General features: G+C 42.0%; 2 protein-coding genes across 16 annotated transcripts in view; one reads left to right on the top strand and one right to left on the bottom strand.

Annotated features, from left to right (window-relative positions):
• Positions 1-824, bottom strand: part of KIF9 (kinesin family member 9) — a 51,217-nt gene extending 50,393 nt beyond the window's left edge. Inside the window, exon 1 of one of the 6 annotated variants that reach the window (XM_070492945.1) lies at positions 512-824. The gene's annotated coding sequence lies outside the window, so the exon portion shown is untranslated. The remainder of the gene's footprint in view (positions 1-511) is intronic. The other 5 variants (XM_070492946.1, XM_070492947.1, XM_070492944.1 and 2 more) reach the window with 5 other exon arrangements.
• Positions 825-876: 52 nt separating this feature from the next.
• Positions 877-24,632, top strand: part of KLHL18 (kelch like family member 18) — a 57,181-nt gene continuing 33,425 nt past the window's right edge. For 2 of the 10 annotated variants that reach the window (XM_070492955.1, XM_014828836.3), the window contains exons 1-3: positions 962-1,112; positions 6,845-6,958; positions 7,463-7,567. Coding sequence is in view for 4 of the 10 variants with exons in the window: in XM_014828829.3 (XP_014684315.1) it covers positions 984-1,112 (129 nt within the window). In the remaining 6 variants the exon portion in view is untranslated. Of the gene's footprint in view, positions 1,113-2,419; positions 2,500-6,844; positions 6,959-7,462; positions 7,568-24,632 lie in introns of all 10 variants that reach the window. The other 8 variants (XM_070492956.1, XM_044755292.2, XM_014828833.3 and 5 more) reach the window with 7 other exon arrangements.

Here is a 24,632-nt window from a genome sequence, read left to right as displayed (position 1 = left end):
CAGAGTCCAAATGTACCCAGCCTTGGGCTAAACAAAAGACTCGGATCCGAGCAGAACTGGCTTTTCTCCTTTTTCACCCAACATGTTGGACACCTGTGTGGAGTCTGGGAGGCAGTGGACCCTGGGACCATTCCTGTCCCTCTCTGGAGCTGCTTCCTCATCCGTAAAGCGAAGGGCTTGGACTAGCCATCCTGAAGCTCCCTCCAGTTCGAAAACTGATTAGTACATAAGAGTCCAGAAGACCTCTGGTCCTTAGCCTTGCGACCTCGGAACTTCAGGCGCGACACAGGACCCTCGTGGAGCCACGGGACATTAGATCCGAAGACCCTAAGCCGCAGCCAGGCTGAAAAGGCCCGGGCGATGCCGCGCCCTCCTCCCCCCGGGTTTCATATATCAAGCCAAGCTGGGGAAAATCCGGGCGGAGCAGTGTTGGGAATCCAGCCGCTGCCCGTCCCCGGGGCGTACACTCCCTCCCTTCTCCCCATCCCGGCTGCTCGTGGCCCCTGCTCACCGCTCCTGAAGTAGCGGCTGTCCGGCAGCGCAACCACTGACAGCAGCGACCGAAACCCGGCACGCACTGCTGCCGGGCTGTGTACACAGTCGCCATGGCAACGGGCGGCTCGCAGAGATTCCGGAAGTATCCGGATGGTGGCGGAAATGAGTCCGCGGTCCTCTGTTGAGATAAGAGTAAAATCAGGGCAGAGTCAGGAGGACGGGAGACGGGACTGATTAATCTAGGAAGACTGCGGAAGCTGCCGGCGCGAAGCCAGGGTCAGGGATAGTGAGAGAACGAGGGCTGCTCATGAACCAGGAAGCGGGGCAGCAGGGCTTCCGGCGCAGAGCTGCCTGTGACTACGGCGGCCGCGCAGGCTCCTTTGATTCCAGCCCTGCGCTCCGGGCTGCAGTCGGCGCGCGCCCTCGCCCCGCCCTGGTTAGTTTCGGGCTGGCCGGCCAGGCCTGCGCAGTCGCGGCGGCCGAGGAAGATGGTGGAGGACGGCGCGGAGGAGCTGGAGGATCTGGTGCACTTCTCCGTGTCCGAGTTGCCTAGTCGCGGCTACGGCGTCATGGAGGAGATTCGGCGGCAGGGCAAGCTGTGCGATGTGACGCTCAAGGTACCGAGGGACTCGCGGCGCGGGGCTGAGGGGAAAGGAACCGAGTGGGGAGGAAAGAGGGGCGGCGGATAGGGGAAGAGGCTCTAGCGGGCAGAGGGGTGGGGAAAGGAGGTTGGAGGGAGACCGAGTACGGGAGAGAGGTGTCGAATGGGAGAAGGGGATTGGGGCTGAGTGGGGAGACGGACAGGGACAGCCTCTCACCCCTTAGAAGGAAAGGCTGAGAGGTGCGCCGTTGAGGCCCTCGGAGTGGGAGACATTGGGGTGCCCGCTTCCCTTTTCTGTCACACAGAAAGAAAAAATGGGCTTGCAGCCCCTCTATGGAGGAAGGGGCGGTGGCAGTCTCTACATTCTGGTGGGCACCACTGAAGCACCTTCTATCGACACCATAGACATTTTTTTGTGCCTCTCGGAGTTAGCTGTGCTGTCGCAGAGGCGCAGGCTTTTCCTTAGGAGTCCTTGCTTGTCCTTGATTGTTAGATTACTATCTTGTCTCCTAAGAGGTTTTAAAATCAAGTCTGGAAGTCCTATGAGATGGGCAGCTACTCTGCCTCACATTGGAAGTCACACCGCCACCAGCACAGAGGTCTGGGAGAATGGACTGATGGGCTGCTTCGGCAGAGGGATCTCTTAACCACCAGTTCCTTACTGGCGTTCTGGGCGCAAGAGCCAGCCTTCCTCCTGTGCTTTGCATGCACTCATGCTGGAGAGGCATGCCGTGCTGCTCCTTGGCCAAGCTGCTGAGCCATGTGGAGCCCTCCAGGTGGGGACATGCTCCTGCAAGACTTGTTCCCTGTTCGACTTTGACTAGAAGGCTCTCAGTATCTGTGGAAGACCCTGTTTAAAAACAGAGCAGAGATCATTTTGCTCTTCTTATTTTCTACAGGGTTAAGGAAACTTTTCTTCTTCCACATATTTGAGTCAGACCTCAGGAGACAGTACAGTAGAGTGGTGAGGAGTGTGGCTTTGAAAATAGAAAGATTTGGGTTAAAATCTTAGTTGTAACCTTGGGCAAGTAACTTAATCTCTTTAAGCGTCAGTTTTCCAAATGTAAAAATAGGGATGATTCCTAATTCTCAGTATTAGTGTAAGGATTAAATGTGAAAATTTATGGTATTCCTTGCATAATTCTTGGCATAAGTGTTTCAGCACTCTAAACCGCTCGCAAAGAAGATTAGTTTTCCTGGAGAGGAGTGAAGTGGCCTGAGAGGGGAAAGGATCTTTAGCAGGGAACCAAGGGGTTTGAGACAAATGAGCTGGACTAAAGGAGGCAGAGGAAGTAAATATAAATGAGACATTTTTGTCCATAGTGATTACATGATAGAAGATGTTGAGGCTGCTAGAGATGTGTAAGCAGAAGAATGATCTGGTTGTGGCAGTACCACTTGGGGTGAGTAGAGACTGGTGAAAAGCAGTAATGGGGAGAATTTTTGGGTTAAGATTTAGGCTGTAAGGGTGAGCCAGGGAAAGCTTATAAGACACAGAGAAACAAGAAGGACATGGTAGAGTGGGATGGTCGCAGATACTTCTACATAAATTACAGCAGTGCATTTTGCCTTTGCATTTAAAGCAGTTACAGGATATAGCAACCCTTTAGCATAAAAATGCTTGCATGATTTTTCCATTAAAATGCTTTTTGTTCATTCAAAGGGACAAGTAAATTATCAGAGGTAGTTCCAACCAAGAGTGTCAGTCTAAATTGCTGTATTAGTTTCAAGGGTCTGGGACATAAGCACCAGTATAAAGGCACAGGCTAGAGCTGGACAGAACTGTAGAGAGGATCTCCTTCCTTGGTTTTCCAACTGTTCTGTAGAGCCTGAGGAGTAGCTCAATGGCAGTGTGATGGTAGGGCCAGAGAGAGCCCAGGCAAACCAGACTCTGCCTCATTTCACTCCCCTTCATTAGAGCTGCTCTGTGAAATCTGTTTTGGTCTCTGTCTTTCAGGACAGAGTCTTTCCTGAGACTTCTGGTGATTCCAGACTGTCTTCCAAATACATAGGCACTGAAAATCTTGCTGGAAGCTTTTTGGTGTGGGGTAGGTTTATTGACTAGTGGGCCTCCCCATAGGGCAGTGGTTCTCAAACTTTAGCAGGCATCAGAGTCCCCTGGCAGCCTTTTTCGAACACTGGTTGTTGGGCTGTACCCCAGAATTTCTTATTCAGTAGGTCTAATGTGAGCCTGAGAATTTATATTTTTGACAAGTTCTCCAGTGATGCTACTCCTGGCCTGAGGCCACATTCTGAGAGCCACAGCCATAGTATGATGGACCTGTCCTTTTCAATGGGATATTTTTAGAGTCCATGGATCTTCCTTCAGGCTTCTGCCTAGGTGGAATAAGCCTAACTGTTGTCATTCTAGGAACCTTATGGTAGGAGGGACTGGGGGCTCTTGCTTCAGTATGCAGACTTTCACTTAATCCCCCTGAATGGTACTACTTCCCTGTCTTCAGTGGTAACTTGGTTACCCAAGTCTGGAGTCTCTAGTTCATCCTGTCCAAAGAGTAAACCTCCGGTATTCTGCTGGGAGGGGTGATGGAGCAGTTGCTTGCCTTGGGAAGGGCATCAATACTGCCTGTTTTCAGCCTTCCTTATGCACACCTTCAGAGGAAACCTGTGTCTCCAGCAGTTGAGTTTTGGAGGGGGGAGGGTCTGCAGTGGCTTGCCATCCGTCTGCAGCACTCAGTATTCTCCATATAAGTCAGCTCCTACTCATTTGTCTGCTTTTCCTCTTCCAAAATTTGGTACCATTTCCAATCTACTCTCTCTTTCAGCTGCTTTTTCCTTGGAAGCTTTGCTCTTCCTTGATTGTCAGTCTGAGAGGTAGTATAGCCAGACTGCCTAGGTTTGAATCCTGAATCTCCCACTTATTAGCTGTGAAAATGAGCAAGTTCCTTAAATGCTGGTGATTCAGTTCCTTCATCTGTAAAATGGGGTTCATCCCTACATAATGAGAGTGTTAAGGATTCTACTAGTTAATACACTTAAAGCAATCATGTGGTAAGTGCTCAGTAAGTAGTAGATATTTATGACTAATAACTTAATGGAGTTTCTAGAGGGAGTGGAGATAAACACGTGTGTTCAACCTGCCATTTTGAATTTGTTTTAGCTTCTGATGAATTCTGGATGATTTTACCTAAACATAATGTTCATTGCATTAAAAGAGTTTGCAAATCACCACTCTACTTCAATAGCCTGCGTTTAACAGATGAGGACCCAAGCCCAGAAGGAGAAGGGATTGTCCAAGGTCATAGATTGAATTAGGAAGAACTAGGACTAAAGACTAGACTCCTGCTCTCCATAATCCGGGTCAAGTGTCCTTTCATGCTCTCCTGTTGTCTCTACTGTCACTGATGGTGACTGAACTGATTTCACCTGCTGCTGTGTGAATTAAGCTACCTCAGGTCAATTGTACTCATCCTTTACAACATGTCATCTTTTCTATCTTCCCGAATTTTAGGGAGAGTGTGAAAGTCAGCATTAGCAGGCATGCCACATCCTCAAAATTCACTGTCAACTCTTGAAACTTGCTTAATTTTCTTTTTGGAAATATTTGAAATTTAAATTCCTCGGGTGCCTATTGGGTTAAGTAGAGGCATAACAGAAAAAGGTAATGTATTGGAATTTTTTTTATCACATTATATATCTGTGGTGACTTGAACCTTTTTGAAAAACTGAAAGCGATGAACCTTCCTCCCAGAGAAATGTACATACTTACATACATGGAAAATTTTGCATTCAGTCTTGAGAGCAGTTCCCCTGAAGCCCACCTCAAGTTATGAATCCAACTGAGTATTATTCTTCTATCAAAAAAAGCCCAGGGTCCTCCTTGGCAATCATTTTATCTTAAAGGTTAGGAGGATAGTAGTGCCAGACTTGTTGGCAACCTATAGCACAGGGCCTGGACTGGGTAGAGAGGTTTGCATCCACAGAGGCTCTCATCCGCTCTTCCCAACAGTTGCTTTTCATCTCCTTTCCTCTTGGCTACCAGGATCCCAGTGCTCAGGCCGCATGTGTCAGGTTCATCTGGGTCTAGCAAGTTGGGCAGACTCTCCAGATTCAATGAGTGTTCTCAACGACTCCTTATTCATGAGATCTAGAATCACCAGATTCATGTATTTATATTCTCCCCTCACCTCTCATACTCCTTTCTTTTTCTTTATTTGTGAGAGCAGAATGGGGGTTACCAAACCTGCATACTATTTGCTGACCCTTAAGCTTAGAAGAGAGAGAAGCCTCCTACACACACACACACACACACACACACACTCTCTCTCTCTCTCTCTCTCTCTTTCTCTATCCCTCCCTCCCTCTCTCTCTCCCTCTCTCTCTCTCTCTCTCCCTCTCTCTCTCTCTCTCTCCCTCTCTCTCTCTCTCTCTCTCCCTCTCTCTCCCTCTCTCTCTCTCTCCCTCCCTCTCTCTCTCTCTCCCTCCCTCTCTCTCTCTCTCTCTCTCTTTGTTTTGCAACAGTGTTAGAATGTTTCCTTTTGACCCACAAAGTCCAGGTACACAACTTTCACTGAAACTGGCTTCAAGAGCTACAAATTTGGTTCTGGAATCTTGCCTAATTTGTTGTCACTCTGATTTTGTGATGAAAGAGTAGGTGGAGAAGGATATCAGGAAGTGAAGTAAGGACTTGTTGATGCATGCCATTTTTATGTTATGTGTAGTGAGTTACATAGGTATAATTATAGAGCTAGAATAATCATGTGAAAAGGAGCCGTAGAGGTCTTCTATCAAAGTCATTCATTTTACAGATGAAAAAAACCCTGAAGCTTAGAGATATTAAAGGATTGCCCAAGGCACAAAGCTATATTAGCTGAGATCCAAGCTGTTTGTTGATGGAAGCGATGCTTTTGCATGCTCTGTCAGATTACTCACCTCCCCTGCTGATGGTGTGAAGCAGAGCAGGAAACAAACCCCATCTGCAGCATGGAGCGTGGAGGACAGCGATGTGTATGTCCAGATGTAACACCACTGTTCTATTTCAGAAGAGAAGAAAGATGCAGGCTTTTTCTGCTAGTCTTCTGGACATATGAATTCTTGACTCTTTGGATTTAGAAATGACACTGTGTTGGAAAACTTGTGCTTCTGAATATTGTCCATTCCTGGGGTTTTATACTGATTTTTGTCAGGTAGTTGTATTCATTTTCGGCCTTGCCTCTTTTTAATGAGCAATTAGAACTGAGAGGAAGAATGTGCTCCTTGAGAACACATGTGCTCTTGTGATGTAAATTCATACTCATCAAAAAGTCAGTTTTGCTCTCTTTCTTCTTCAAGTTATGTTATGGTAATGCTGTTAAATTTGGAGACCAATAACGTGAATGAGAGAGCTTGATGCTGCCTGACATGTGGGTGGGGAAAGAGAGTTGGAGGCATCTGGAAGATCAGCTACCAGCCGAGCACCGTTCATGGGGCTCACCCTGAGACTTCTGGGAGCTTGGCCACTGGCTGGGCAAATTTAAGATGCTTCTTACTGCAGGCCGTTCCGTTGTTATTTTGTACATGAGACTCCGTTGTTTGTCCCTTGGTCATACCTGATTCAGTGTATAGACTGGTTGATGGAAAATGAGACCACATGGTTTTCCTAAAGGTGTGTTCCTAGCCCCTCCTAAGTTACAGGCATGGCACCTACCTTCCTTCTTTTAACTTGTTGAGTGTTGGACTCCCATTTCCTTTTTGGTATGGAACCAGCCAGCTTCTCCAATTAATTTAGGAAGACCTTTTCCACCCAAACAGCTGATCACATCACCACTTGTTCCCAGTTGGGGAGAAGAGAGAATGAGAGAAGAGAGAATGAGCCAAGATGTGTGAACCAGGAGTTGGCAAGCATTTTCTGTAAAGAGCCAGATAGTAAGTATTTTAGGATTTGTGGGTCATACAGTTTCAGTTGCAACCGCTCTCTTCTGATGTTGTAACACCAAAGTACAGTAATTAAACGAATGGATGTGGCTGTGTTCCAGTAAAATTTTATTTACAAAAATAGGCGTGGGCCAAACCCATTGGCTATAGTTGGTTGACCCCTGTTGTATACTGATATGACCTTTGTAAAGTTTAAGACTTTTGGAATAGCTTGCGCTTGCTTTATTGCCGGAGCGTATACTTCTGTAGTTTCAACACAGTATCTAAAAGTTGGAAACATCTCTTGTTAAAGAGTACTGATGAACCAGAAGTGAGGAACATTTTTTTTCCAGTTCACTGCGGGTGATCATGGGACTGTCCTGTTTGGTGACTTAATAACTGACATGGGAGAAGTTACTGTTAAATTTTGTGTCTCATCTTATGGCTCTGCTGGAGCTTGAAGCAGACTATTTCCAAAGCGTTAACTAAAGACACCGTGCTCCCTTTCTGTCTCAGTTGAAGCTGAGGATGCTTAGCTGCTTACAGAATGGCAGCCCAGAGGAGGCCGTGATGGCTCCTGTGTTCCAGTGGACCTAACCAGCTGTGTTCAGGGCCGCGAAGGTAAGGGCCAGAGTTTGGGCTTTTGGCAGGCAAAGTAGAAGATCAGTAATTCAAATATGACGCAGTATGTCTGACCAGAGTGTGCTGTGTAACTGATCAGAACACAAAAATGCTCTTCAAAAAATCAGCTCAAGAACAGATACTTGTATAACCACGTTCATAGCAGCATTATTCACAATAGCCAAAGGATGGAAGCAACCCAAGGATACATTGATAGTTGAATGGATAAACAAAATGTGGTACATTTTGTTCCATACATACAAGGGAATATTATTCAACCTTAAAAAGGAAGAAAATTCTAACACGTACTACAACATGGATGAACCTTAAAGACATTATGCTAAGGGAAATAAGCCAGCCACAAAAGGACAAATATCAAATGATTCCACTTAACTGGGGTAACTAGAGCAGTCAGAGTCATACGGAAAGAAAGTAGAATGGTGATTGCTCAGGGACTTGGGGGGAAGGGAGAATGGGGAGTTAGTGTTTAATGGGTACAGAGTTTCAGTTTGCGAAGATGAAAAAATTCTGGAGATGGATGGTGGTGATGGTTGTACAACAATGTGAATGTACTTAATGCCACTGAGCTGTATACCTAAAAATGATGAAAATGGTAAATTTTATGTTATGTATATTTTATGACAATTTTTTTTAAAAAAGAGATAATGAGCTCAAGTAGGCTTGTTACCAGGTAGGAAAGTGAGATTGCTTATAGTGCTTTGTGACTCTGAAGACACTAAAAACAGAATTTGTCTTTGTATCCAAACCCAGTGATCAGAAACATTTGATACTAAGGAGTAATCTTTCCTATTCTTAAGCTTTTGTAGCATGCTGCCTCAGCTGTTAAGAGCCAAAATTTATTGGCTCAGCCCTGTAGCTGCATTTCAGATGGTCACTTAAAAGGAATCAACTTCTAAGAGATACATTTTTATTTTTTTATTTTATTATTTTTTTAAGATTTTATTTTTCCTTTTTCTCTCAAAGCCCCCTGGAACATAGTTGTATATTTTAGTTGTGGGTCCTTCTAGTTGTGGCATGTGGGATGTCGCCTCAGCATGGCTTGATGAGCGGTGTCAGGTCCGTGCCCAGGATCCAAACTGGTGAAATCCTGGGCCGCAGACATGCAGCATGGGAACTTAACCACTCGGCCACGGGACCGACCCCTAGAGATACATATTTAAATGATGCACACATGTTGTAAGCTTATTTTTTCTGTGATCTGTAAAATCTAAATATCATGTAACCTTGACAGAGCTGTCCTGAGGACCAGCAAAACACACTGTGCTAACACGTCTTCCAAGTAAAGATTTGTTGGCATAGTCTATGAATTACAAATGGCTTTCAAATCTATATTTCTACCCCTTATTTCACTCCTAAATACTAGACCTGCGTTTCCATTTGTCCTGTTGATCCTCATCCTCCTTATGGCTAAAGTGAAGCCTCTTTGGGGCCAGCCCAGTGGTGCACTGGTTAAGTTAACATGTTCTGCTTCGGTGACCGGGGGTTCACTGGTTCGGGTCCCAGGTGCAGACCTACACACCACTTGTCAAGCCATGCTGTGGCAGGCATCCCACATATAACGTAGAGGAAGATGGGCACAGATGTTAGCTGAGGGCCAGTCTTCCTCAGCAAAAAAAGAGGAGGATTGGCAGCAGATGTTAGCTCAGGGCTAATCTTCCTCAAAAAAATAAAATAAAATAAATTTTTTAAAAAATGAGGCCTCTTCCCCTTCTAAACCGTTTCTTCTTTTGTTACCTTTGTGTAAGGATGGCACACCATCCATCTAATCACATAGGATTGAAACTCTGGAATTGGCTTTGGCTTGCCCTCTCTCTTTTATGTGTATCTTGTGGCATTTATCACAATAATAGTTACATAATTATATGCAGTATTGTAACTCTGTGAGAGCAGGGGCTGTGACTGAATTATTTACTGAGGTGTCTCCATAATAGGTGCTCATTAAACCATGGTTCTAATTCAAATCTTCTTCACCTTTTACCTAACCCAGGATTTCTTTAACTTTAGTAGCGAGAATGCTTACAGACCCTTTAGGGAATGATCCTTGTGCGGCTAATGGATCGTTTTTCTTCAGGCTCAGCTCTGATCATGTTGTTCTCCTGCTCTGAATGGCTTCCCATTTCACTGTCATTCAGCGGTGTACTCAGCAGGTATGTCAGCACCTCACATGTGCCAAGCACTATTCTAAGTGCTGGGGACACAGCAGTGCACAGAGCAGCCAAAGCCTCTGTGAGTGTGAGCTTACATGCTAGTAGGGGGTGGGGTGGTAGGCAATAAGCAAAAAGTAGCTGTAAAATGTCCAGTGGTGATAAGTTCTGTGAAGGAAAATAAAGCAGGATAAGGGAACTGAGAGTCCTTCTTTTTTTTAGCTGAGGAAGATTTGCCCTGAACTAACATCTGTCACCAATCTTCCTCTTTTTGCTTGAGGAAGATTTGCCTTGAGCTAACATCTGTAGCCAGTCTTCCTCTATTTTATATGTGGGTCGCCACCACAGCATGGCTGCTGAGTGATGTAGGTCTGTGCCTGGGAACTGAACCCGGGCTACCAAAGCAGAGCGTGCCAAACTTAACCACCAGGCCACTGGACTGGCCCCTGAGAGTGCTTTTTTGTTAGAGGGACCAGAGCCAGCCTCTCTGAGTAGGGATCTGCATGAGGTGAGGGAGTGATCCATGAGGATATCTGAGGGAAGAGTATTCTAGGCAGAGGGAATAAACACAGAGCCCTGAGGCAGAAACATACTTGGTATTTTTGAGAATCAGCAAGAAGCTGATGTGATAAGAGTAGAGTAACCAAGGAGAAAAGTGAGAGGTAGCCCTTCAGGCCCAACACAGTTCCTTGCATTGTACATTATGGCTCGGTAAATACTTCCTAATGGGTCAGTGAATGAATGAGTGAGTGAAGCTAGACAGTATGTATGTATGTATTTATGAGTGAGCGAATGAATGAATGGACCATCAGGGCAGGGTGTTAGGGTTGTACCTAAGAATGTAGGATGCATTTTCTATAGTTCATGAAGAGAGCACAGGGTTTCACTTGCACTTTCCCCTTCTCCTGTTCAGGAGAGAGAATACTAACAGCCAGAGTGAGAGAGACCAATTCTGGCTTGTCCTCGAAGGAACTTATGTTCTTTTGCACACAGAAAATCAGAGGTTAGAAACTTGTCAGGGGAGCAGGAAGCAGAGCAGAGCTGCTCAGCTCTTGGTAGTTTTAAAAGGTGCTCCCACTCATGTTGGATAAACCTTGTCGTTTTTTTCCCCATATCCATGGGCTGTTACTTTAAGTCAGCAAAACATCTGAGGGGAGCTACAGAGTAGTGGAAATGCAGCAGCAGCAGGTGGTGACTGGTTCTCCATAGGATTAAGGGAAGGACTGCTGATTTACCTGAATCTCTGATTATTCTAAGCTGCTCACAGAAATCTGTCCCTGCTGTCTGCGAGACTTAAGAGGGAGACGCTTAAGGATGTCCTGACAGCCACTCCTGGTTGACTTTTCTAGGACTGCCCACTGTGGTCATGATTTTCAAGGTCCTCCAGTCATGGCCCCTCTCTGCCCTTCTCCCCTAGTTGCCCACAGGCTCCTCCTGCTGGCTGTCTCTTCGTGACCTATGTTCTCCAACTTCTGGGCCTTTGCTGTACTATTCCTTTGGCTTGGAGTACCCGCTCACATCTGCCAGCAGAGTCCCAACCCAGGCCTCAAGGCTCTTTTCATATTTTTTTTTCTCAAGGGAAGAGAAATGGCCAAATACTCCTTCTTCTGTTCTCCTAAAGCATTTTACATTTGTGTCTGTTCACCATTGTCTTGTGGTCACAAGTTTGCACACCTGTCTCCCTGCCAACCTGTGTGTTTATATTAGGTAGAGACGCATGCCATCTTTCTTTTGCCAGCCCTATCACAGTGGGGCATTGTTGTGTGAAATCTCATCTCTCTGAAGACCCGCTTCTCCTGTCCCTCTAGGTGCAGTTAATCTCTCCCCCTTCCATTGTACTTACCCTTCATTACTCAGAGTGTTGTCAGTGGACCAACAGCATCGGCATTCCCTGAGAGCCTGTTAGAAATGCAGAATCTCAGGCCCCCCTTAGACCTGCTGAACCAGGATCTGCTGATTCTTACATCCTGTGCACATGAATGTGTGAGAAGCATTGCCCTAACCCTCTGCTCGTACTCCCCTTACCAAACTAAACAGAGTGTAGATGTGTTTGAGTGTTTTTCTCCCCCTCTAGATGTTGGGCTCCTGAAGCATGTGAAGCATCTATTATCTTGCACAGTTCTTGGCATGCTTCAAGTGCTCAAAAGTGTTTGCTGAGTTACCCTAAAGGGCCCCTGGCATTATGTTTGAGATGCTTCTTCAGTCAGCATATTATTGAAGTGCACTTAACTGTGCATAGTGCTTTACTAGGTGCATGAGGCGCCCTGCTATGAGTGGGAGTCAGCCCTGTCTTTGGCATTTAAAGAATGGTGGGGATGAGAGGTACCTATCAATTAATTGTGAGACAAGGCAGAATGTGGTAAATTCTGTATCTGCACAAGTGTCACCAGGGACTACCAAAGGAATGGCAGTTATCTCCAGTTCAGAGGATTTGTGATGGTTTCATGGAGGGAGTGGTGTCTGATTGGTACTTTGCAGGATGAATAGGATTTTGACAGACAGACACTGTGGGAAGAGGTATTCCAGGCTAGGGAGAGCCTGTTCAAGGGCCCAGGCATGAGAGCGCACGTACAGGGTGTTTCTTGAATGAGTAAGACATAGAAGAGCACAGTGGAAGGTGGGTTGAATGTAGACTGAACCCCTTGACTTCTCATGGTGAGGAGTCTAGACTGGTAAGAAACATCTGCAAATCAGATGCCGTTGGGGCAGTTAGATATTCAGTGGTTGCTGTGGACTCCGCCCTCCTGTCTCCCTCTCTCCTCCTATTCTACCTTGCTGGACATGGGTGGGAGGCAGGGGAGAGTTTGGAAGAGGTGGGACAGGCCTGACTGTTTTAGCCAGCTCTTTACCAACTCTTTATATGGGACCATAGCTCCGCGTCTTTTTTTAGTGCCAGCTTGTCAGCCACTTCCTCCCTCACCCCCTTCCGGAGTCACTTAACCCGGTGGGGCCCCCTCAAGCAGAGACTCAAGCTCCATCAAAGAGTTTCAGACAGTGTGCTTTAAAATGCCATCAAAACCCCAGACTGAACCCAGTATGTTTGATTATACTTGCCATCTGTTTCCCAACTCCAAGAGCTTGTGAACACTCGTCATTTCTGCCTAGGGAGGGATGGACTAATGTTCCTCTCCCCGTGTTCTGGGCTGGTGGGCAGGCCATCCAGCGTTCAAGATAAAGGTACACCCACCGACCCCATGTTTCCTTACGTGCCACTTTGTTAGAAATGCACTTGAACAAGGCAACTGTGGTGTGGCTTGTTTATTTCTTCTGGGGTCAGGAATGCACTGTTGGCCTGGAAGTCACACACCCCACTAGTTGGCCCTAAGCCTTACCATCTTTTTCTTGAGCCTTTTACTTCAGCTAATTGAATTTTCAGATAAGGTGAGAGAATAACACTCCTTATGCTTTAGTCGAGGGTCAGTGCCTTCCTCCCACCAGCTCCACCAATCCTGAGCCGGAAGATCAAGCTTAAAAAGAAGAGGTAAAACTCATCAGAAGTTTTGTTATTTGTTTATATCTCAGATGAAGGACTGAGAGCTGCCTTTTAGATGAAATAGCCTTTAGGATTCATTAAGTACACTTGAGAATGAGACACTGTGTTCAGTGCTAGGACACAGCCTTTCCTTTCTTTGGGAAGAAATTTTGATCTGGATAGGGAGACTTTCATTAGCAACTATATAATGTATGCTAAAATATATGCTGGAGGCTTGTCCCAGGTGCTACAGGAAAGAGAAAGCTGACTGCCTGCAAGTCAGGGAAGCCCCTCAGAGGAGGCAGCATCTGAGCTAGATCTTCAGTGATCAGGAGTAATTCACTTGAGCAGAGGGAATAGGGCAATTTAGGGGACTTGCCAACGGCTTAGAAGAGAGGCATGGTGGGCGATAAACTGGTTGGGCTAGATCGGGCTTCGTTTAGGATTTGGATCTGACTTGGGGAGCCCAACAAAATGGAGACTTTGTGACATACTCAATTATATATTGAGTTGACCCATTCAGAAGCTTCATTCGTTCACCAAATACTGAGTGTTAATTGCTAAACTATTCCAGAAAACGTACAAAGATTGTTGCCTTGGTGGAACTCATGTTTGAGTAAGATAGGTAAGTTAGTTATAACAGGCCGCCACTGTTCGTTCTTGTCAAGATTACCAATGACATCCACAATAGAGAGCCATTCCATAACCACAAAGATGTCCCTTTATAGTCACACCCATCCCCCTCCCACCCACCATCCCTGATCTCTGGCAACCACTAATTTGTTCTCCATCTCTCATTTCAAGAATGTTATATAAATGGAATTGTAGAGTATGTGACCTTTTCAGATTGGCTTTTTTCACTCAGCATTAATGGCTTTGAGGGCCATCCAAGTTGTTGTGTATATCGATAGCTTTCTCCTTTATATTTCTGAGTAGTATTTCATGGTATAGCTGTGCATTTTAAAAACATTTTTTATTGAGGTCATAATAGTTTATAGCATTATCAAATTTCAGCTGTATGTTATTATTTGTCCGTGATCATATATATGTGCCCCATTAAGCCTTATGCCCACTCCCAACCCCTTTCCCCTCTGGTAACCACTAATCTGTTATCTTTGTCCATGTGTTTGTGTATCTTGCACATATAAGTGAAATCATGCAGTGTTTGTCTTTCTCTGTCTGGCTTATTTCACTCAGTATAATACCCTCAAGGTCCGTCCATGCTGTTGATAATGGGACAATTTTGTCTTTTTTTATGGCTGAGTAGTATTCCATTGTGTATATGTAATACATCTTCTTTATCCAATCATCAGTCAGTGGGCACTTGGGTTGTTTCCACATCTTGGCTGTTGTGAATAATGCTGCAGTGAACATAGGGATGCCTAAGTCTCTTTGAATTATTGAGTTCAAGTTCTTTGGATAAATACCCAGTAGTGGGATAGCAGGGTCATATGGTATTTCTATTTTTAATTTTTTGAGAAATCTCCATACTGTTTTCCATAGTGGCTGCACCAGTTTGCATTCCACCAGCAGTGTATAAGGGTTCTGTTTTCTCCACATCCTCTCCAACATGTGTTATTTTTTTGTTTTGGTGATTATAGCCTTTCTAATGGGTGTAAGGTGATATGTCATTGTAGTTTTGATTTGCATTTCCCTGATGATTAGTGATGTTGAACATCTTTTCATGTGCCTATTGGCCAACTGTATATCTTCTTTGGAAAAATGTCTGTTCATATCCTCTGCCCATTTTTTGGTCGGGCTGTTTGTTTTTTGGTGGTTGAGTTGTATGAGTTCTTTATATATTTTGGAGATTAACCCCATGTCGGATATGTGATTTGCAAATATTTTCTCCCAGTTAGTGGGTTGTCTTTTTTTGTTTTGTTCCTGGTTTCCTTTGCCTTGCAGAAGCTGTTTAGTCTGATGAAGTCCCGTTTGTTTATTTTTTCTTCTGTTTCCCTTTGCCCGAGTAGAAATGGTATTTGAAAAGATCTTTCTAAGATCAATGTAAAAGAGTGTGGCCTATATTTTGTTCTGGGAGTTTTATGGTTTCACATCTTATCTTGAAGTCTTTAATCCATTTTGAGTTAATTTTTGTGTATGGTGAAAGATAATGGCTTACTTTCATTCTTTTGCATGTGGCTGTCCCGTTTTCTCAACACCATTTATTGAAGAGACTCTCCTTTCTCCATTGTATATTCTTAGCTCCTTTGTCAACGATTAGCTGTGCCTAGATGTGTGGTTTTATTTCTGGGCTTTCAGTTCTGTTCTGTTGATCTGTGTGTCTGTTTTTGTACTAGTGCCATGCTGTTTTGATTACTATAGCTTTGTGTAGTATATTTTGAAGTCAGGGATTGTGATGCCTCCAGCTTCATTCTTTTTTCTCAGGATTGCTTTAGCTATTCAGAGTCTTTTGTTGCCCCATATGTATTTTGGAATTCTTTGTTCTCTTTCTGTGAAGAATGTCATTGGAATTCTGTAGAATTGAATCTATAGATTGAATCTGTAGATTGCTTTAGGTAGTGTGGACATTGTAGCCATGTTTATTCTTCCAATCCTTGTGCATGGAATATCTTTCCATTTCTTTATGTCATCATCAATTTCTTTCAATAATGTCTCATAGTTTTCATTGTATAGTTCTTTCACCCTCTTGGTTAAATTTATTCCTAGATATTTTATTCTTTTTGTTGCAATTGTAAAAGGGATTGTATTCTTGAGTTCTCTTTCTGTTAGTTTGTTATTAGAGTATAGAAATGCAACTGATTTTTGTAAGTTGATTTCGTACCCTGCAACTTTGCTGTAGTTGTTGATTATTTCTAATAGTTTTCCGATGGATTCTTTAGCATTTTCTATATATAAAATCATGTCATCTGCAAACAGCCATAGTTTTACTCCTTCCTTGCCAACTTGGATTCCTTTATTCCTTTCTCTTGCCTAATTGCTCTGGCCAAAACCTCCAGTAATATGTTGAATAAGAGTGGTGAGAGCTGGCACCCTTGTCTTGCTCTTGTTCTTAGGGGGATGGCTTTCAGTTTTTCCCCATTGAGTGTGATGTCGGCTGTGGGTTTGTCATATATGGCCTTTATTATGTTGAGGTACTTTTCTTCTGTATCCATTTTATTGAGAGTTTTTATCATAAATGGATGTTGGATCTTGTCACTTGCTTTCTCTGCATCTATTGAGATGGTCATGTGATTTTTATTCCTCATTTTGTTAGTGTGATATATCACATTGCTTGATTTGCAGATGATGAACCATCCCTGCGTCCCTGGTATAAATCCTACTCGATATTGGTGCTTGATCCTTTTAATGTATTGCTGTATTCAGTTTGTCAATATTTTGCTGAGAATTTTTGCGTCTATGTTCATCAGCTATATTGGCCTGTAATTTTCCTTCTTTGTGTTGTCCTTGTCTGGCTTAGGAATCAGGATGATGTTGGCTTCATAAAATGTGTTAGGAAGTGTTCTGTCTTCTTCAAGTTTTTGGAATAGTTTGAGAAGAATAGATATTAAATCTTCTTTGAATGTTTGGTAGAATTCTCCAGAGAAGCCATCTGGTCCTGGACTTTGGTTTTTTTGGGAGATTTTTTATTTGTTTCAATCTCTTTATTTGTGATTGGTTTATGCAGATTCTCTGTTTCTTGTTTATTCAGTTTTGGGAGGTTGTAGGAGTCTAAGAATTTATCCATTTCTTCTAGATTGTCCAATTTGTTGGCATATAGTTTTTCTTGGTAGTCTCTTAAAATCTTTTGTATTTCTGTGGTATCTGTTGTAATTTCTACTCTTTCATTTCTAATTTTATTTATTTGAACATTCTCACTTTTTTTCTTAGTGAGTCTGGCTAAAGCTTTGTCAGTTTGGTTTATCTTCTCAAAGAACCAGCTCCTAGTTTTATTGATCCTTTCTACTGTTTTTTAAATTTAAATTTCATTTATTTCTGCTTTAATTTTTATTGTTTCCCTCCTTCTGCTGACTTTGGGCTTTGTTTTCTTTTTCTAGTTCTTTTAGGTTTTGTTTAAGATTGCTTATTTGAGGTTTTTCTTGTTTGCTACAGCGAGCCTGTATTGCTATGAATTTCCCTCTTAGGACTGCTTTTGTTGCATCCCATATGAGTTGGTATGGTGTATTTTCATTTTCATCTGTCCCCAAATATTTTTTGATTTCTCCTTTAATTTCTTCAATGATCCATTTGTTGTCCAGTAGCATGTTGCTTAGTCTTCACATGTTTGTCACTTTCCCAGCCTTTTTCTTGTAGTTGATTTCTAGTTTCATAACATTATGGTCTTAAAAGATGCTTGATATGATTTCAATTTTCTGAAATTTATCGAGGCTTGCCTTGTTTCCCAGTGTATGGTTTATCTTTGAGAATGTTCCATCTGCACCTGAGAAGAATGTGTAGTCTGCTGTTTTTGGATGAAGTGTATATATCTATTAAGTCCATCTGGTCTAGTCTTTAATTTAATTCAACTATTTCCCTGTTGGCTTTCTGTCTGAATGATCTATCCATTGATGTAAGTGGGGTGTTAATGTCCCCTGCTATTATTGTGTTGCTGTTATCTCCTTTTAGTTCTGTTAATAGTTGCTTTATATACTTTGGTGATCCTGTGTTAGGTGCATATATATTTATAAGTGTTATGGCTTCCTGGTGGACTGTCCTCTTTATCATTGTATACTGCCCCTCTTTGTCTCTCATTGTCTTTTTTATCTTGAAGTTTACTTTGTCTGCTATAAGTATGGCAACACCTGCTTTCTTTTGTTTCCTATTAGTTTGGAATGTTGTCTTCCATCCCTTCACTCTGAGCCTGTGTTTGTCTTTAGAGCTGAGATGTGTTTCCTCGAGGCAGCATATTGTTGGGTCTTGTTTTTTAATTCATCCAATGGCTGTACATTTTGTTTAACCATTCATCTGTTGAAGGACACTTAGATTTTTCCCAGGTTTGAGCTATTACAAATAAAGCTACTACAAACATTCATTTACAGAAGTTTGCATGAATGTAAGTTTTCGTTTCTTTGGGATAAATGCCCAAGAGTAGAATTCCCATGTCATATGGTAAATTCATTTTTAGTTTTAGAAGAAATTGCCAAACTATTTTCCAGAGTGGCTGTACCATTTTACATTCCTACCAGCATGTATGAGTACAGTGGTTTTTATGTGTCAACATGACTAGGCTGTGGTGCCCAGTTGTTTGGTCAAATACCAGTCTAAATGTTGCTGTGAGGATATTTTTTAGGTGTGATTAACATTTAAATTAATAGACCTTTAGGTAAAGCAGATTACCTTCCATAATGTGGGTGGGCCTCATCCAATCAGTTGAAGGCCTTAAGAGCAAAAACTGAGATTTCCCAAAGAAGAAACAGTTCTTCGCTGCAACATAGAAACCCTGCCTGAGTTTCCCACCTGCTGGCCTGCCCTGCAGATTTCAGACTCTTAGACTGTAACATCAAATCTTATCCAAATCTCCATCCTGCCAGCTCACCCTATAGATGTCAGACATGCCAGCCCCCATAATTATGTGAGCCAGTTCCTTAAAATCAGTCAGTGTCAGTCCCAATTTCCCTCTCCCTGTCTCCCCTGCTACACATATGTGTACACAGCACGGATCATATCCTGTTAGTTCTGTTTATCTACAGAACCCTGACTAATATAATGAGTGACCCAGTTCTTTTCTGTCCTCCCCAGCATTTGGTATTACCACTGTTTCTTTTGTAGTTTTTTTGGTAATAAATCATGAAATGGGTAGAGTAATTCCTCCTAATTTATTCTTTTATTTTACTCATTTTTTTTTTACCTTTTTAACCGTTTTTAAGTGTACAATTCAGTGGTATTAAATGCATTTACAATGTTATGTGACCATCACCACTGTCTATTAAGAAAACTTTTTCATCACCCAAACCAGAACTCTATAACCATTAAGCAATAATTCCCCATTGCCCCTTCCCCTAGCCTCTGTTGTATTTTCTATCCCTATGATTTTGCCTATTCTAGTCCTCTCATATAAGTGGAATCATAACAATATTATCCTTTTGTGTCTGGTTTATTTCACTTAGTATAATGTTTTCAAGGTTTGTCCGTGTTGTAGTATGTATTAGCATTTCATTCCTTTTTTAAAAAAAACAGAAGTTAATTTTAGAGTAGTTTTAGGTTCACGGCAAAATTGAGCAGAAGATACAGAGATTTCCCATACACCCTATCCCCATGGCACACACAGAATCCCCGACTATCAATATCCCACACCAGAGTGGTACATTTGTTACAACGATGAACCTACATTGACACATCATCATCATCCAGAGTCCATTTACATTAGAGTTCACTCTTGGTGTTGTATGTTCTATGATTTTTGACAAACATATTAAGACATGTATCTGCCATTATAATATCGTCCAGAGTAGTTTTACTGCCCTAAAAATCCTCTGTGCTCCACATATTCATCCCTCCCTCCTCTCTAACTTCTGGCAAGCACTTATCCTTTTATTGTCTGCATAGTTTTGCCTTTCCCAGAATGTCACATGGTTAGAATCCTACTAAATGTAGCCTTTTCAGGTTGACTTCTTTCACTTAGTAATGTATATTTAAGGTTCCTCCGTGTCTTTGCATGGCTCCATAGCTCATTTCTTTTTGGTGCTGAATAATATTCCATTGTCTGGATGTACCACAGTTTATTGATCCATTCACCTACGAAGGGCATCTTGGTTGTTCCAAGTTTTGGCAATTATGAATAAAGCTGCTATAAACATCCATGTACAGGTTTTTGTGTGGACATATGTTTTTAACTCCTTTGGTAAAACCCCAAGGAGCATGATTGCTGGATCATATGGTAAGAATGTGTTTAGTTTTGTAAAAAAGTGCCAAACTGTCTTCCAAAGTGGCTGTACCATTTTGCCTTCCCACCAGCAGCGAATGAGAGTTCCTTTTGCTCCACGTCCTTGTCAGCATTTGGTATTGCCAGTGTTTGGATTTTGGCCATTCTAATAAATGTCTTGTGGTGTCTTGTTTTTAATTTGCATTTCCCTGATGACACGATGTGTAACATCTTTTCGTATGCTTATTTGCCATTTGTGTATCTTCTTTGCTGAGGTGTCTATTAAAGTCTTTTGCCCATTTTTTAATTCCATCTTTGTTATTGTTGGGTTTCAAGAGTTCTTTGTATATTTTGAATAATAGTCCTTTATCAGATATGTCTTTTGCAAATATTTTCTCCCAGTCTGTGGCTTATCTTCTCATTCTCCTGATTTCATTCCTTTTTTAAGGCTGAATAGTATTCCATTGTTTGTGTATACCGCATTTTGTTTATCCATTCATCTATTGATGGGCACCTGGGTTGTTTCCACCTTTTAGCTATTGTGAATAGTGCTGCTGTGAACATGGGTATGCAAATATCTCTTCAAGACCCTGCTTTCAGTTCTTTGGGTCTATACCTAGGAATGGACTTACTGTATCATATTGTTACTCTATGTTTAACTTTTTGAGGGACTGCCCAACTGTTTTCCACAGTGGCTGCACCATTTTACATTCCAAGCAACAGTGTATAAAGGTTCCAATTTCTCCACTTCTTTGCCAACGCTTGCTATTTTCTGTTTTTTTGATAATAGCAATCCTCATGGGTGTGAAGTAGTATCTTATTCTAGTTTTGATTTGCATTTCCCTGATAAGTAATGATGTTAAACATCTTTTCATGTGATTATTGGCCATTTGTACTTTCTTCTTCTTGTTCAAGTTGTTTTAGTTATTTTAGATCCTTTACCTTTCCATATAAATTTTAGAATAATCTTGTCTATCTATAAAAATAATCTTGCTGGAATTTTGATAAGAATCGCATCAAAGCTGTACATCAATTTGGAGAGAATTAACATCTTTACTGTGTTGAGTGTTGTAATCTTTGAACACAATATGTCTCTTCATTTATTTAGATCTTTGATTTCTTTCATCAGCATTTTGTAGCTTGCAAGGGCCTGTACATCAGTGTGTTAGATTTACACCTAAGTATTTGATTTTTTTGAATGATTATATATGTAATTATATTTTAAATTTTGGTGTCCACATGTTAATTGCTAGTATGTGGAAATACAATTGATTTTTGTATGTTGATCTTGTGTCCTACAACTTGTATGTATCCTGTGACCTTGCTGAACTCACTTATTAGTTCTAGGTGCATTGTTTTTGTTTTTCATAAATTGCTTTGGATTTTTCAGTGATGTAAACCATCATGTCATTGGCAAACAGGGATAGTTTTGTTTCTTATTTCCTAATCTGTATTCCTTTTATTTCATTTTCTTGCCGTACTACACTGGCTTAGAACTTCCAGGACTCTGTTAAATAGCAATGGTAAGAGTGGACATCCTTGCCTTTTTCTGCATTTTATGGGAGAGCATTCAGTCTTTTACCAATAAGTATGATGTTAGGTAAAGGTTTTTTGTAAATGTTCTTTGTCAAGTTGAGGAAATTCCCCTCTATTCCTAGTGTTTTAAGAGTGTTTATCATATATGGGTGTTGAATTTTGTTAAATGCTTTTTCTACATCAATTAAGAGGATTGTGTGACTTCTTTTTTCTTTAGCCCATGAATTCTGTTTGTTAATATTTTGTTAAGGATTTCTGCGTGTATATTCATGAGGGAGATTAGTCTGTTGTTTTCTTTGTATTGTCTTTGTCTTGATATTAGGCTAATTCTGGCTTCATAAAATCAATTAGGAGTTGTCCCCTCCTCTTCTATTTTCTGGAAGAGATTGTTTAGAATTAGTATTAATTCTTTTTTAAATATTTGGTGGAATTCTCTAATGAAACCGTTTGAGCCTAGAGATCTCCTTTTCAGAAGTTTTAAAATTGCAAAATCAATTTCCTTAATAGTGTAAGGCTGTTAACATTATCAGGGTATCATTATGGTGGGAGAAAAAGAAAGTGGAGCTGTGGGGAAGGAGAAACATTTCTTCAGAATCTACTGTCCACATTCACAGAAAGGAAGTAAGTGGCCCTTGTTCCTATCTGTCTGACGTCAGGCAGGTCACATACCTCAGAGTTATGGTGGGGATTCAGATGGTGGGTTTGGTTATCCCTATCCAAAATAATGATAACTTTTCCAAGAAAATAAACTGCTGAGAATGCAACAAATGAGTCATCCATGCAGAAGATATATCTATTGACCATTTCTGTGTGCCCCTCAGTGTTCCTAGTCAGTAAAACACTGTTTGCTGTATGCCTTTGATACGTGTAGTGGATGCTGTCACTGAGGTGTTTTTACAAACGGGGTCCTTTAACACCTGACTGGTGAGCAGAATGGGGGCCTTGAGACACCACAGGGTCCAATCAGAGCTGAAGCCACCTTCAGTCGTAGCCCTTCTACTAAGGCCAGGAAGGAAGGTCTCCCTTTTCTGAATTCCCCCAGGGCTTTCTCTGGACTGCTGTGCTCAGAACTCTGGCTCTTAATGGCAGAACTAGTCTCAGCAAGACCAGTCGTTTATTGGCTTATGTAATCAAACTGGAGAAAAGACAGGGTTGATGGTGGGCCTGGGGCACTGAAATGCTGCCAAGACGCTTTGCCTCCTTGGTCAGCAACCTCCTTCCGCTGCAGACTGGTTTTCACACAAGGAGGGTGATGGAGCATCTGATCTGATGGCTCCCTGCTGCTCTGGAGGGACTGTTCCTTTTTCTTCTTTCTCATTTGAAAAACTCTGAGGAAGGGTCTAATTGGTAGGGCCTAGGTCATATGTTGTGTAGTGTGGTTGAAATGAAGATAGAAGTTCCCAGGAGAAGGTAAGGAGCGTTGGACAGAGCTGACATGAGATGGAGTCTGTAGCTAGTCATATATTTTTGGAAGGTTGTTAGTGGCATGTGTTGAAGACACAAGTGTTTTCTGTTAACCTCCAAGTAACCAAAATAGTTGATTAATAGATTATCATTATCATAATATTATAGATAATTGATAGTTTATGATCCTAATATTAACATATAGTTAATAGCTCTATCTGTATTATATAGCTATGTAAAGATATATATTATATCTAGTTAATAGTAATAATAGATTATTGTTATAATAGCCCTCGTGTGGCATGGTTATTTGAAGATTTACTGTACCTATTTACATATTTAAGAAAAATTTGAAGGAAATGAGTAGAAAATAACTATGCCTCCTGCTCAGTCTTTTCTAAATTTAACTGAGAGAACCCGGTTCATTTTGACTATACCCTTTGGTGACACTGCCATCTTTTCAATGAGGTTAATTTATTTTCACAGGGAATTGTTGATTTTCTGGGCTGCTATTGAGGATAGAGTTGGTATTTTAATTTCAGTGAATATTTACTGAGCTGTTTAAGGGATGTGCAAGGCCCTTATTACCCTCAAAGAGTTCGAAGTCCCCTGGAGTAGGTAAAAACAGAAAAGTCCAGTACTTGAGACTGAGGCTTCACATCTCGAACATGGAATAGCCTTACTCCTCTCACATCTGAGTAAGGTTTCAGTTAGGGGTGGAGAACTGGGCTGAGCTGGCTTTGTGCTTGATGGTTGCTGAATAAGGTGGAGGATTGGTTGATGCCTGAGGTAGGAAGGCAGATGCTTCAAGGCATCTCCACGCAACTCACTTCCTACACTTCTGATGGACAAGGCTGCATTATTTGCTGAGGCAAATTAGCGTTTAAACTCCATGGAGGGTGGAGAAAGAGAAAATAATTGTGTAACTATGGCTAAGAAACTGAAGTTTTTTAAAAAAGGCACATTGGTGGTGGCAGGCCCATATGGGCCAATGGCTCCAGTGTGAAAGCTTCTGTTTTTAGGCCTAGCTCATTTTCTTTTGAAAGGAGCAAGCATTTTGTGTAAGACCTGGTTATCTCAGTGCTGAATTCCACAGAGTGTGAACAGTTCATACTAGTTCAGCAGGGGGAGTCTGTGAATACCTGCAGAACGTCAGGTGTGATGTGGGCTGGGAGAGGGGGTATCCTAGATAAGTGATCGGCATCTTCTCCTTTCTAGAGAACATGTTCACATCCCTCTTCAGAATATTTGTTCCCTATGATTCTAAAGCAGAGGTCAGCAAATTTTTTCTATAAAGGGCCAGATAGTAAATATTTCTGACTTTGTGGGCCATTGGTTACTATTATAGCTGCTCAGTTTTGCCAATGTATAGGCATGATTATGTACCAATAAAACGTTATGTATGGGCGCTGAAATTTGGGTTTCATATCATTTTCACATCATGAAATATGTCTTTTGATTTTTTCCAGCCATATAAAAATGTTAAAACTATACTTAGCTCTCATGGACTGTGCAAAAACAAGAGACAGGCCAGATTTTGGCCCATAGACCATACTTTGCTGACCCCTTCTCTAAAGATCTTAAAAATAACTTATATAAAGTTCTAAATTGGAAAACATTTTATTTATTTAGCAAGCACTTATATAGCACTTAATATGTGCCATGAACTGTTTTAAGTGCCTACAGATG

Source organism: Equus asinus, chromosome 21 (genome assembly GCF_041296235.1).
Source record: "Equus asinus isolate D_3611 breed Donkey chromosome 21, EquAss-T2T_v2, whole genome shotgun sequence".
NCBI classification, from domain to species: domain Eukaryota; kingdom Metazoa; phylum Chordata; class Mammalia; order Perissodactyla; family Equidae; genus Equus; species Equus asinus.
The sequence above is the reverse complement of the archived record's forward strand: the minus strand, read 5'-3'. Positions and strand labels throughout refer to the sequence as shown.